The following is a 15,540-nucleotide window of genomic DNA, read 5'->3' on the forward strand; positions in this document are numbered from 1 at the left end:
ATAGTATATATTAACAGTATGTTATTCTAGTAACCATACAAAAATAATATATTTTGTCTGTTAATTAAATAATTTTATATAATAATGCTATTTGTTTCTCTATAAGCATTAATTCAGTCTTTTCTACTTGCGTATTAATGCATGTATTTTTTTGATAATTATGCAGTGATTTATCTTTTTTTTCTCTATACATCATACTATTCATAATTTGAGTCAAATAAAATTATACAGTGGATCAAAATGGACTTTGTATTTGCTGTGTGGTTCTTAAAAGGTTCATTATTTGAGAGTTAAAATTTTAATATTTACATTATTATCTAAAACATTATTTGACTGACAACAGGAAGAGTCAAACAATGGATAAGGAGACATTGAAGTAGTTGCATTTTCTTAAACTTCACGTCTTTATGTAAAGCAAATATTTTCTCTTCTGATAAAAAAAATAATTTAATGCCATGAGCCTTGCTTATTCATATACTGAAATATTCGTAAAATTCTAACAGCATTATTGACTAAACATATAGAAGATTAATGGTATTGAAAGGAAATTAATATTAAGGAGTAAATAAAAAGTTATAGAATATTTGCACCTATGCATGCTATAACTAAACTAATTGTGTCAAACTTTTATGTATAATCATCAGATAATATTGGCACTTATACTCATTTTGATAGTTCCATTTAAATCATTCATATTTACCTATTTATAAGAGGCGGGTTTCATTAAAATATTATGGAATACAAATCAGGAGTTATAATATACTCTACTATACAGTGAATCGAAAAGATATAGCGTAGTCGTAAATTGCAGTAAGCAAGTGTCGGTATAGTCTCAAGTAATTATACTCTTTCGCTTTAGAGTTCTGTGCAATAGAATTGTTAATAATAATGATCGTTTATTCATCTCTGAGAAATCTATATATTCTATTTATTATATACAACATTTAGGTTCTGAAGGAAATTTGAATTTTATTTCATCATGTATTATTCAAAACATAATGCTTGACACCTGACTGATTTTACGAGTCCACTATATTTCTTTTATTGTACATCTGATTTGCAAGTTACAACACCTGCATGGAAAGATATGTAGAACCAAAGGAGCAGCGTAATTAAATAAGCGTATACGTATATACAGGGTGTTTACAAATTTATGGTACAAGTTGTATGAACATGTAGGGTTTAAGTAAAATAGAAAGTATATTAATGAACATGGGTTTCAGTTCAAAACATAAAACTAGGTACTTCTATTTATAAGGAAGAATTATAGATCAATTATAACAAGGAATTCATTATAATTAAAAACTATGAAAATCTTATGAATAAGAAAATTCGTATTTGTGATTAAAAAAACCTAAAAGGTTATATCTTATATATTTATTTTATACAATATCGTAACATTAGATTTTCTCGTTAAAACATTGATTCATCATATTCATCATCAGTTTTTGTCTATAGATTAGTTTGAAGTCATTATTCCAACTCCAAACACAAGTTAATTTTCCATCTGAGCTTTCTTCAGCACTGTACACTGTACACGTGCTCACCCTATGATTTGTGAACACCCTGTATATGATTCAATGTTGGCACTTTAAGAATGCCTCGTCAAGTTGATTACATTAAATGTGGAATGCAACATGCATCAAGTTTTGCGCATATAGAATCTTGAAAATATTATTCTACAGCCGCTTCCGTATCTCAATATGTATAAAAATCATTAAAAAAACATTTTTCCCCAATGAAGTATTAAAATAAAATCGTTACCTCGGTGGACCTTCACTTTATGTAACTATTATTTGGTTCCAATGATAATCTTTATCTCATAGAATCTTCACGTTGTAATCGGGAAACGTTTTCAAACATTTTAATGATATATCAATATAATTTGACTTAATCTGCACATTGATAAAAATATTACCTAAATTTTATGGCATATCATCTAAGAACAAAGAAGTAAATTATAGGGATAAATGTAGATAAACTTGTGAAGGTTCCTGCAGACGAACAGTAGAGATCATCTCTGTGATAATAAGTTGCAGGTGGATGTTCATCTCCTGGTTTGCAATGTTGATGTTTTTCTTTTAGTTCCGTCTGAAACAAATAAAAACATTCATGATAGAATTAACTGTTTATTCATCTACATATGTACATAAATGTATATAAACATATATTTTAGATATATTAGTTCTTACTTGACAAATATCTTTACATGGAGGACAAATTAGAGCACCCATATGGAGCCAACCATTTTGCATTATTCTAATAGCAATTTCTTGGCCAGCATGATAGCAAGTATAAGTATAATTTGCAACCTGAAAAATAAGAGAATGAAAATAATAGAATTTTTCATACATTAATAATTTCCTGCTGTATAAATCTTGTTTCTTACATTATAATGATATAACATATTTTTCATAATCAACTAACCATTATGTGCAATCTTCCTGCTTCACACTTATATTGGTAACATCCAGAACCCCAATGTTGCCATTGTCGAGCTTGTTTGCAAGTTTTTTCTTCCCACATTTGATTTGTGTGATCAAAGCACCTTGAATGTGGGCCATATTTTTCCAGAGCAAAATTTTTGTCTGGATCTAAAAGACAAATAAATACATTTTTTAATAGTAATTTGAAAAATGAGGATAAATAATAAATTAGTTTTTAAGTTTTACTTTTAGATAGTGAAAATATTCTCAATTTTGAATCCCAAATTTTAGTGAAATCTACTTGATTTCTGATATTCTAATTTTCTTTACGAGTATATTTGTTCAAATAACTATAAACTCTATTACATAAAAATAAAGTCGATATTTTATCCAATAGCATGAAGTTTTCATAAACAGATGTTCATAATTCCGAAGAACATGACTTACGAGGATTGTTCTCCTCGTACAGACAATGAGACCCTCTAACTACTATATTCCGAGTTCTCCACGTGAATTCTTGTATGTAGGGACAATAATCTGCCAGAGATACCGAACCACCATAGTACTGTTCTTCTCCAGCTGCTACGTGAGGAATTGTGTCGAAGTTCTATGAATAAAATGAATGGAATGAATGAATTTAAACTCGCTGAAAAATCTAGGGTCAAGAGTCTTTGAAATAAGAAACACAAAATATTAAACGAATATGGAGAAATTTGCGAAATAATTGTAAAAGAAGAATTAAACTGTAATACTTTTACTTGAGAAATATGTAACGTACATGCATTTTCTACTGCTTCTATTTTATTTTAAGACTATAAATTGTAGTGTATATACATATAACGTGTCATATTTAGAAGAAAAATGTACTGGACATTCCAGAACTGTATAGTTAAAATATTTACATGTTTCGTGCAATTTCGTACCTGATATTTTTTAGGTAATGGTTGTTGATGTTTAACTAAGTTGCATAATGCTACGGAACTCCGATCATCTGTACATTCGGTTTGTAATGGATCTTGTTTCACTTTGTTGCAAAAGGGATGAATGGATTTTCCTCTAAAATTTGATAACTAGGTTTATAATTGTTCGTAAAGAATTTCTATTAAATTTTACTATACATAGTCTGTCATTTATTTATCATAAAATGTATCTGAATTATTTTATCTCATTTACAAGATATGTGAATAATATAACAGATAAACATATTGTAATATTTTTAATAAGTAATACAGTGATTTTAAATACTTAATAAAATTTATAGAAACTTTTCGAATATTAATATGAATTTGAGTTTCTGCAGTAAAATTTTAAGTTTGTTTGAATTATATAAAAGATCAATAAAAGCATGTAAAATAGTACAAAAATGAGAAACGTGGTCATTTAGTATTTTTTATATTGAGTTCAAATAGTTCTGGCAAAGATGTCACTCCTATAAAAGTAATACAAAAATAAATGATAGGAATATAAGATAATGTAAAAGTACTTACGAAAAGCGAGACGATTTAGAAGATATCCATTCTTTGCAAGACTTCATTGCAAAATTGCAACCGAGATTTCTGCCCCAGCCCAGTTCCTGAGCCATTGAATAATTTGCGCTGTACCATCCAGTATCTTCCATTAAGGCGAGCGTTATTCTCGAGTAAACTGGGTTTTGAGTATGTGTCCCTGTCATAGCTTCATTCTAATTGAATAACAAATATAATTGCACAGAGCCATAGAAGTATTGCAAACAAACAGGTACACAACGCTCGATAACAGATGGAAAGAATTTTAAGAGTTAGTTCACTTGTGATATTTCACAATTTCAATTTACAGCATGAAATGATAGAAGCCGGACAAATAAAAAAATATGAAACATTTTATTTGAACTGCAGCATTTTTCGAGAGATAGAAAATTTTTAATTAAAAATTTCATTTTATTCTCTTATATTTGTAAACTCAATCTTTCTTTCCTTAATTGAAAAGAAAAAGAACGCATAAAAGCATATTTTATACGCGCGATTAGCGGTGAGGCTTTTAAATTTATTTTCTCGGACTCCCACCAAAAATAGACCAACTCGATTTGTATTCAGAGCTACATACCTCGAACACTCGCTTCTCCCAATGTGTCAATGCAGTGCCATCCTCCCCTTGGTCTTCTAACTCTGCACCCTCTAGTTCCGGGCAATTGAAGTGAGCTTGAACTTCAGCACGAACCCTGGGCGTGACTATCATTTGCATCGACCTTTCCACATAGCCGCCGTGCACTTGCCAGTACGGTCTGATCACAGTCTTGATCGTGTTTTCGCTCCACTGATGCGTTTGTAACCTATGCATAACGAGCACCGAATGTTATCAGCGCATTCTCATCTGGCAACCGATTATTACTCCTTCCTTAATGAGAACGAATGCAATTTCCACTGATTTTTCAAACAGTCGACACCCTCCTTCCTCTCTAAACGTAACTGAAACGTCTATCGTAATTACGATCCATTGAGGTTGGTAGAAAGGTGCTTTCGAATTTGCAGACTTGCAGTATTCGTTTAAATGAGCAAAAATCGCTTAGTAGACATACAGTCGCAAAATATTACTGTCGGAGTAGACAGCCATTTTCGTCTTCGATTTCTCTTTCCCTCTGTTCCATTAATAATCTGTGCTCATTGTTTTATATATATATATATAGTTAATGAGTCATTAAACTTTAGGTGAATAGAACATTTTTTGACGAATTTATAAACTGAGTTTATGGTGAACTTGAACTAGAGAGAACTTGAACTTGAAATTTAATCGTGTCATATTAACTTGTTAATTCCAATATTTTCAGGCTTTTGTGAGGATATTTACAAAGTTTATTGTAGATATGTATTTGTTTTCAGTAACATGCTATATAGATTTTACAATAGCAATTAGAGCAGATATGTTTATGGAATAGTTTAAGATAGTCTGTTGCTAAACGATGAATATAAAATTTGTATAATACTATGTAAATTATAGTACTAATTTTTAACACTATTTAGATTTATTGAAAAGAGTTAAATTTTAATATAATGGTTGCAATACGAAAATAGGATATTCAATTGATTAATGTTTAGATACAATTGATTAGCTTCATTGCAATTGACGGACAAATTTTTACACGAGCAATTTTATTGAAATTAATACATTCGTTTCATAATATTTCAATATAACTTGCTTTCAATTTTAGTAACGTTTCTGAATCTATTTTAAAGTGCTCGAGAAGCAATTTTTTTCAATTCTACTATATGTTACGATATTAGAATGTGTTAACTTTGATTAATAATTTCTCGATAATTGTACAGTAAATCAATTCCATATTTTATACAAGAGTTTGTTGTAGTTCAAATTAGTTTTCCTCAAAATTTGAACGAAATCTATAACTTTTGCGTCTAGCTAAGAACTACTTTAAAAGAATTCAGGAGAATCCTCGACAAGATAATGCAAAAAATAAAAGCTTATTTCATTAGCTCGTTTGTGTAAAACAAAACATATTTATAGAAAGCATTTTGAACGACATAGGACTTAGGTAACGAAAGTTTAGATAGTAGAGATTCTAGCGTCTAATAAGAATCTTTTTGTCTTTATGTTCATTGAGTTATCTCAATTAAAAAGAGGCGTATAAGCGATAATACAAATGGTAACATAATTTCCTGCAAAATGTGTTTATTATACAGTTCAGTGAACCACAAAGGAGGATAGAAGGCGGCTACAATATAGCTGAAGTTAGGCGGGGAATTCCATGATGGTACACATTGTCGGGGCACATATATTGTAGATCTAAAATGTAAGAGGATCCACGTAAAGAGGTTCAGGCACGAGAGGGCGAGAAAATGCAAGCTCACGGCCAGATGGACCTCAGATATTGAAGGATGCGAATCGGAAAGTGGAAAGAAGGGGAGTTTGAGATTACTGGTATGCTGTTACTGTCGGATTGAAAGAATTACTATCTTGGGAGGAATGGGAGGCTTTCATGTTTTAGTGAATTTGATATTTAGTTTGTTTTATTTATCAAATGATATCTTAGTATATTCATTTTATTCGTATTTAAAAATATTTTCCGCATAATAAACTGTATTTTGTGATCAAAAATTTGTTTAAAAGTAGAAAGTTTAGAGTCGTATATTTATTAGATTATTAGTTAATATATCTTTTTGTTTGATTGTGAGATAAATAAGTTTATATAAGTTACATTTATTTTTAAGAATATCAAATTGATTATGAATCGATATTGAAGTGATGTTAGAAAAATAATAAATATTCTTTTCTTAAATCATCTGATGTTACAAAAACTTATCATTATGGCCGCACCAATAGAGTCAACATTGTCAAGTATAGTTTTGAATCACTTGTAAGTTTGCATTAAAATCATATTATATGTATAGCAAATTATCTTTTGAGTTGGAATTAATATTTTCAAAAATGATTATAATACTATTCCGTGTCAATTTAGTCTCTGACTGTCAATGTAGGACCGCTAAAAATGTTTAAATTAGTGGAATATTTTTGTCATAGAGTTAACAATTCTTATTAGCCATTTTTCATGATTTGACGTCAGACATATCTCACATTGAGTTTTGATAAAAGTGGTAAATTTAAGGCATTTTCTTGTTTGTTTTTTTATAATTCTTATTACAACAAACGTTTTAATGTACACAATAAAACATGTAAATACCACTGGTAAAAGAATTTATTTTAGTTAAATTCTGTTTAATTTGCGACATTGTTATTCATGTTTGTTTTAATTTACATGTTAATTACAGTAAGATCAATCGAAACGGTTGAAAGCTCGATATATTTGTAACACCATAGTATTATCTTTAGGATAATTAATGACGAGTAAGGTTAAACGCTTCAAAGGGAGGTAATAATTAGATACTATGCACACATAATTATCAACGTACGTATTTAGCAATAATTTGGATAATCAAGATAATTTATTATTTATGATATAATTTAGTAGTTAAACAAGTAAGATTTTTACGAGTTCTTAATTTGATGGCTAGTAAGTATAATACAAAAGAAGAATATAATGACTTAGAATTACTTAAATTCAGTTAACGACAATGTCTTTACTTCCCTTAATTCGCAAAGTAATTCTAAACTCTTGGATTGCCGTGTAGGTGCACGTTAATCGCTAGTACTTCTAGTAATAAAACAGGATTAAATGCTTTCAATGCTCCAAATGTTCGAATAGAGAGCTCTCTCTTTTTCGTGGAAACTCTCCACTAACGGAAGGGCAATGCTTTCCTTGAACTAGCTACAATAAAACTGAAACGAAAAGCGTGAAAGAAAAAGGAACCGAAAGGGGACGAATAACATGTGTCAACTTTGGAATTCGGTTCGTTATTGGCTGTTTACTTAGACAAAACTAGTAATATTAGGACTTTCCCTATTTTAAATGCGAGGGTACACCAATGTCTGAGAATACGTGAGAAAACAAATTTGTTGCTCGGAAAAGAAGGAAAAAATACTGTGAGTTACTTAATTACATGTGTTCATAAAGAAGAGAGTAAGAATATAATTTCATTTTATTTCTTTTTATTTTTTGGTCTAAGAAGTCTGAGAATAACTATGAATAAAAGAAAATCAGACGATCAACTTAAGATTTAAGGGGATCTCACGTGCAATGTGTTGCAGAAACATAAATATTGTGGATTTTAGAGAAATTTTGAATTTTTTATTTCTCTTGATTAACCCCTCGAGGATCGTTTTTTTCACAACAGTATGAAAAGTACCCAAGTATATTTGAGCTTACGTGTTAAGGGGTTAAGGCAAAATGGCACAAGTATAAATTCGGATAGCAACTTTTACAATACTTAATTTCCAAATACTGTTAAATATGTTAGTCCTGTGTGCAGATCACAACTTTAGTGTTTCATATTCCTACCTTGTCTCACGTTTCTACCCTATCATATTCTACCCTCTTCTCCACTACACATGGTGTTCGATAACAGGTGTTAGAAACTCGAGTTGCGTTTAAAGTCTCGTTTTCGAGCTACCGATTGTTAAAAGTACACTTGTACCGCGTGTGAAATGTGTCTGACTTGGACATTTATTCTATTTGAGGTATGTTATTAGAATAAGTCAAGCCAGACGCATTTTCGCGTACCTTAGATGCTTTGAATGTACCTAAATTAACTCAAGCCCATTTATTCACAAGTAAATTTTATACAGCATCTTACTGCTTTCTTTTCATTTTGATTAGAATAATAGGAATTTTTAAATTACGTTATAAGTAAAAGATTTAATAGTATAAATTACTTTAAATACTATTTTAAAAAATGTATAATCGCATTTATTTCTGTGCTTTCTTAAAAAATAACAAAAAGAGACTTGGGTCAGATCATAGGGTCTGGTTGTCTCTCAAGGATAGAATTAATAGCAAGGAAACCGAACCTTAACCGCAATTCGTGATTCTTGATTTTCGTCTTATTTTGACATATAAAACTACCCTTTCAAATTCTTATCACTTATTGTTGAACATTCTATATGCAAACTGTCGTCATTAATTTGAATTTATTTCATGCAAACATTTCTAGATAAGAAAAAAAATGATTAGGCATTATATGTTGTCACAGAGCAGGATATTTTAAAAATTGTTCTATACAAATGCCATCGTCAAGCTAGTTTACGTAAATGACACAAATAATTAGACTTATCACTGACATTAACTATTTCACTCAAGCTAAAGACTTTAGCTCGTGCAAACTTGAAATCTCCGTTTAGATGTGATGATTTTTTTACACAAACTGGAATACTCAAATGCATTTCGAGCAAATGGTATGAGCGTGCAAACCTGGCATTAAAAATGAATCCTTCGCGTTGCAAAGTCTAGGTTTCCAGTGCCTTAGATGGTTGGAAATAGACGATTCCAGGATAGTAGCCACTACTGGGTCCATCAGTAGCGATAATAAAAAGACGTAGTACTTACTTTTCGTTTAACGACGGTTTTCCTGTATCGCTTCTTCTTGGAGTTCTGGGCTCGCCATGTTCATCCCGGTAGAAAGCATACAGGCTCACGGAAAATCCTAAGGCGTGGAGAATCTCATGTTTCACGGTACTTAACAGAGTTTCCAGTTCTTGTGGTTTCGTGCTAATACTTCCTGGGCAGAGATTGGCATGGCCTGCTATAGGTCTAAAAAGTATCAAATCGTCTTCAAGATTCCATCAGACTACATCAAAACGGAAGTCGAAACAGAATGCTCGAAAAATATACGCGATGAATTTCGCAATGGCAATGTAATATTCGTTTGATTTTGTTATGCCTAGACAATGGAATAGCGGAACAAAGTATACCTTTCTTCGAGATATTTGATGATAATAAATTTGAATGGATATTTTGTCAAATTATAGTCACGATTAATTTCACTAATGTTTTTGCTGTTGCAAAGGTGAGAGTTACCCCTATGAATCGACTTAATGTATGTATGTATCGGTAGCAAGGAACGTGTTAAGTGGAAATTGAATTTTGAATTTAAAAAGAGAAGTAGATAAATTACATATATTAACATTGGAAAACAGAAATTTATGGAAAATTGAAATTATTCGGATATTTGCTTGATGTACTTTTGTAAAATATAGGCTGCAAAGTATAAATATAGATTATCATGTATAAGTATTTGGACACCTTCAAATTATTGGTAATGCATAAAATATCTACACTTCTTTATTTATACTAACTACACGAAAAAAAATAACTCCACAATTGCCAAAGACTTCAGCCATTTTGGCTTAAGTGCTCGGGCAGATGTAATCAAGTCACAGCAATCTAGACGCTCAAACAGTATTAGTTTTGTAACAGTAAGTCATATCTATGACTTACCAAGAATCTCCTGATGACGTAGATATGGCATTTCTGTTCAGTAATACATGAAAAGTTGATATCACTTAAGGGTAAGGTTAGCATAACCGAAAAGTTACTTGAAAAGTGCTAGCATAACAGGACCCAAGCTATTTTAGCTTGCCTGTCTAAAGTAATATTGGCGTAATTTTTTCCCTGTGTAATATTAAATGTTATTCTTACTGGTATTTCTAAACCTCATATAATCGTCTGAAATGATAACATGATAATAATAATACTATATTATAGAATTTTACTTGGTGTATTTTACATATTCCAACAACATGATAGTGTCCAAATCTTATGCACGGTAGTGTATGTAAAACACGTCGAACAATTGTATATTGTAAACAAAAGATCGAATAAACGCGTTAAGTACCAATTGAACAAATGAAGGAGATTAGCTTACCGATCTAAGGCTGCTTCTTGTTGACAGTGCGCAGCGTAGGCTACAGTCATGCCTTTGTGGCACCTCTCAGTTTGCATTGCGGACACATAGAAGACAAAATCGGCTCCGTCTATGCCTCGACCTGCTTTGCTACCTTCCGCTATTCCGCAATTGTGTCCTGTCGCGTTGCACGTTCGACAAACCTAAGGGCCAAATAAATGATGCATGAGATATAATCGGTTTGGTCCAACATAGTGATTATCATATCAGTATATTTAGTGGCAGTCTTATGTAAACAAGCCAGAATTATATTAGCACTTAAAAGAGTGTATTATATTACATTGCTATGGACTGCCTTTGACGAGAAAATTAATACAACAATCGAACATTAATGAGAAAATACTATAAAACTACTTTTGCACAAATCATAGTAATATTGACGTTAATAAGTATTTATTTGTATATGTAAGTACTTATTGTTATCCAATATTCCTATTTGATATCTAGTTTAGAACACGTTTTGTTCTCTAACTGTTAATTTATGTGTATAAGTCGAACATAATTAACAAGGATTCTTAACGGAGTTCAGTAAAACGAAGGCATTGAGTAGTGAATGGAGTAATGCATTAAAGACAGTTTTCTTCAAAGTCATAATTAATGTGAAACTTTTAGTATACATAACATGACAGTCTGTGTACTATTATAATAATTTTCATTGCTTATATTTGACTTTAAATAATAGGTTGAACGTTATACATTGTAAGATTGTTTAATGAGAGATGAATTTATTATTAACTTAATTTAGTATATAAATCAAATAGTATGTAGTATTCAGTATTGACTCTGTCTTGTTTTTGGTCTTTTGTAACTGTCTTTACGTGTTACGCAATTTTTTTTTAATTATATCATGATAGATAATTAACATATTAACAATCACTCAACCTCATCATTTTAAAGTTTTTCATTTATACGAATACGAGTTTCTAAAGTGAAAATACATTAATGTGGATAATAATGTGAACAGATTGTGGAAATAATAGTGAGCTTATAACGAGGAAATTAACTTTCTAATTTTTTGCAACATAGTTTCTTTTAATAAGGAACATTAATTTCTTACGTCAAGATGATCTTCAGGGACGATTACTTCGCCACACATTGTGATTGATCGACAAGTGTCTATACAGTGTGTATGATGATCCTTAACGAAGACTTGGCTACTCTCGCATTTCCTAAAACATAAATTAAAATACAATTATACAGGACGATCCTTCCAACTTTAATATTCAAAACGTTTCTCCAACTTTAATGTTTAATGAAAATTAAAATATTTTGTAGCAATTTTCAAAAGTTTCTTAACTAGCTACAAGTTAAGGTTAATTAATGTTATAGGAAAGTGGAACGAACTTATAACTGCAAATTATTAAATTCGTCAAAAACACCAGTATGACATATTAGAAACTTCATACGTTGCTACGTAGAAATAAAAATATTTTTGTCATATAACACATTTACTTAGAAAAATGATAACATTGTAGAAAACATTTATTTGAAATATTGAAAACAGACAAAGCTTTTATAAATTTTGAAATCCTGTGTAAATAATAAAATAATAGATATTAAGTCTTTAAAATGTTGCAAAATGTGAACATAAAATTAAATTTCAAAAACATAAAAACGGATATAAAGAACTCCAGAACAGTGATAAAATAATTACGCGTAAATTGAAAGCAAATTATTAATATTATATATAGTATTCTTTAGTTTGAATTATTAATAAATGAAAATGGGTCTACCTAAACAATTCAAACCTTCTCTAGCGAGTTTAAAAAACATGTTTGAATGATTAATTCATTTGTAGATAAAAATTAAAGTTGACGCCCAAGACCTGTTAAAATTGGCCAACACTAACAACTTTGACTAATTATATCTTTTTAACTTTTGAGTTATGAGTGTATAGCTACACGCTATTTCGTGCTCAGAATCACCTCCAGAATCGGTTAGCAAGTTTTTGCACACGAGCAAGGAAATACCCTGCATGTTAAGGCTACCGATATGGCGTGACCGATATGCAAACTTTCCGAGGGTTGCGAGGGTGCCATGTTCGTCTTAATCCTTCTACTAAGATTGTTGCAGGGCAAGAATGTTGCCTCACTGTAAAAATTGGTTCAAAAAAATTTTACAAGGAATACAATTTTATTGGTGATACTTAAGCAATTTTTAATTTATGTACTAAATTTCCATTGTCGTTTTCAAATTTTCAATGTTATTTCAAAATCTTGAATTACGCATCATTACAAAGTTAAAGTGCCAGAAATTCAACAAAAATAATTTACACATTAAAAATAATAAGTATTACACATCTTGAAGTATATGAGAAAGCTCTGATAAAAATTTAGTCAGTTTGTGTAGAATTTGCAAAAGCCAGTGTCCTTTTATACGAACATATTGTTTACAGAGTCATGAAAATTATTCTTTGTAAATATTATTTCCTTTTTTATAGTTACTAAAAAGAAGTAAAAGAAAGTGTAAATAAATAGCATTTTGTTTGATTAAGTATTTTTTAAAAAATTTACGTTTTAATTGCTTCAATAGAAAGAGGTATATACACAAATCAAAGGTACTTTTATTATTAGACACGAAAGAGATATCAGAATTGCAGTTACTGTATCCACGACTTTCAAAGTCGTATAATGTTTCTTTGAAATTGGAAATCTTCATTCGAGGAAAATCGTTTAGATAGCCTGAAAAAGTAGACAAGATCAACGTCGATCGGGGTTATCTCAATGGAACAAGAATGACCACCATGGGAGAGGCAGTCGTCTGGAGATGTTTGGACAATGTCGATCCGATGTGTGTACTTTTACGCGATAGAGTTAGATACATGGTACATCAGAGAAAGCTGCACTGCGATAGAAGCAAGGATAGAGAGGTCTCCAGGGGATAACTGGTAGCAGGGTATAAGTGTACTCTGCTATACAAACACGGCTGGGACGCACATATTATATGTATAAAAAGAGTGAATGTAAAGATGTTACAGGTTATGAGATTCTATAAATTGAAATTTGAATTCTAAACAATTTTGAATCTCAAACTTCCTAATTTTCGAATTTTCAGATTCCGATTTCTACATTTTCAAATCCTTTAAATAATCAAATATTTTAATATTTAAACTGTTCAAAGTTTTGAAGACTTTGGCACAATTTCTGAATTTGAATTCTTGGAACAGAATCATCTCCCTTCACACAAATAATTTCGCGAGTGGCCGGGCAAAGCGTAACTATAAATTAGCATCTCTTCACTCTTAGTTTTCTCTAATTATAAATTCAGTTAATTAAAGATGAAAAATATGTGCTTTATACTTTATCGCATAATTTTATAAGAGCAAAAAAAACTGAAACGTCAAATGTAACTTTATATAATTTATTTTATTCTGACGAAAACGATAGAAATAGGAGCAAAGAAATTTTTGAGTTCTACTAAAGTTAGATTAACAATGGAATAACTATGATTAATAATTTTAATTTCTGTTTAAAACATTTTTTGATGGCCCAACTAATGCAAATTTCGCTCCAGAAAAACAACTTTAGATGATGAATATCAAAGTCACCTGGTAGTAAAAACAAAAGTATGTATCAAGTGCAGCATTATTTTTAATATTTAACAAATGCTGCAGCTTCGAACAAAAAAATTAAATCTGCTCTCAAAATATTTTGAATCTACATTCAATTCAATACTTTGCGACACGTGATATCGAACAACTTATTTTCCTCAACTTTTTAAATTCAATGAAATTATGAAATCCAGCAAAATTCAGTATTGTCCCAGAAGAAAAATTCTTCAGACTCTTCTGCTTGACTTTACGAAGAAACATGTTTGTAATTTCGTTACATGACACGTATCGACACCTGGATCTCGCCGACAGCCGTGAAATTGTGAGATTTTATCTCGACACAAATGTGTCTTTGGTGTCAACGGAAGAACAACTGGATCCTTCTATTCTCTCGCGCATTTCAAGGCACGGTGCAAGAGCATGAAAATGGGAAAACAAATAAACCCGGGTACACACACTATACAGGCGAATGATAATTTGCCTGGGAGTTGGTTAAACATTCATGGATAACATTTTCTTGCCACGCGCCAGTGGCGAGTTTAATTTTGAAGCCCGTAGTTGAGGTGATATCGAGATCGTAAATTCGACGAAATTTAAAGGCATATCCACTTCGGTGGCGCTTACGACGTTGGCAGATTTTCGTGGGAAAAGGGAAAGACAAAGAAGGTGTCGGGAAAGAGATGGTAGATGAAGCCAATAATGAAAGAGAGTGCACATGACGGCCGGTCGTATAAAAGTGGAAGTTATGGTGAAGCAGCTGCGAGATCTCCAATGATTTAGACCACAAATTTTCGACCAAGGAAACTCTTCAAGCCATTCTATATTATGCAGTTTTATTCAAGCTGTCGATGCAATCAACGAGTCGAGTGCCCAGCGAAAAATTCGGTAGAATAGATTGAAATGGGATGATCCGAAAGAGATTAAAGATGCTTGAAATTTGAAGAATATTTTTTCAGGGTGAATTTGGTTTAATCATGGTCCAAGTTACATTAGGGATTATTTGCATAATTGAATAATTAATATTAAGTATTATTAATTAAATGTTGCAAATTATATGTATATCAATCCTTAACTACTCAATACAAAATTAATTACAAAATTAGTATGATGTTAGTTGGTATGTAGAAGCGAAGTATGATACTTAATCTTAACTTTCATTGCAAAGTTTGCCATATTTAACTGAGAGTAATAAGTAAAATATGTCACGCAGAGTCAACTAGACTCCATATCAATAATTCAGATTAGTCGAATTACCTCAATTCAAGTGGCTTTGAATGCA

General features: G+C 31.0%; 1 protein-coding gene across 2 annotated transcripts in view; it reads right to left on the reverse strand.

The window, feature by feature from the left end:
* Nucleotides 1-99: 99 nt before the first annotated feature.
* Invadolysin (leishmanolysin-like peptidase, invadolysin) overlaps nt 100-15,540 on the reverse strand; it is a 274,526-nt gene continuing 259,085 nt past the window's right edge. For both annotated transcript variants that reach the window (XM_076388677.1, XM_076388678.1), the window contains 10 exons: nt 11,769-11,880; nt 10,673-10,854; nt 9,355-9,558; nt 4,509-4,734; nt 3,914-4,107; nt 3,350-3,482; nt 2,874-3,033; nt 2,428-2,594; nt 2,193-2,312; nt 100-2,091 (listed from right to left, as the gene is read on the reverse strand). In XM_076388677.1, the coding sequence (XP_076244792.1) occupies nt 1,936-2,091; nt 2,193-2,312; nt 2,428-2,594; nt 2,874-3,033; nt 3,350-3,482; nt 3,914-4,107; nt 4,509-4,734; nt 9,355-9,558; nt 10,673-10,854; nt 11,769-11,880 (1,654 nt within the window). In that variant the 3' untranslated portion in view covers nt 100-1,935. The remainder of the gene's footprint in view (nt 2,092-2,192; nt 2,313-2,427; nt 2,595-2,873; nt 3,034-3,349; nt 3,483-3,913; nt 4,108-4,508; nt 4,735-9,354; nt 9,559-10,672; nt 10,855-11,768; nt 11,881-15,540) is intronic.

The sequence above is a fragment of the Calliopsis andreniformis genome, chromosome 12 (genome assembly GCF_051401765.1).
Source record: "Calliopsis andreniformis isolate RMS-2024a chromosome 12, iyCalAndr_principal, whole genome shotgun sequence".
NCBI classification, from domain to species: domain Eukaryota; kingdom Metazoa; phylum Arthropoda; class Insecta; order Hymenoptera; family Andrenidae; genus Calliopsis; species Calliopsis andreniformis.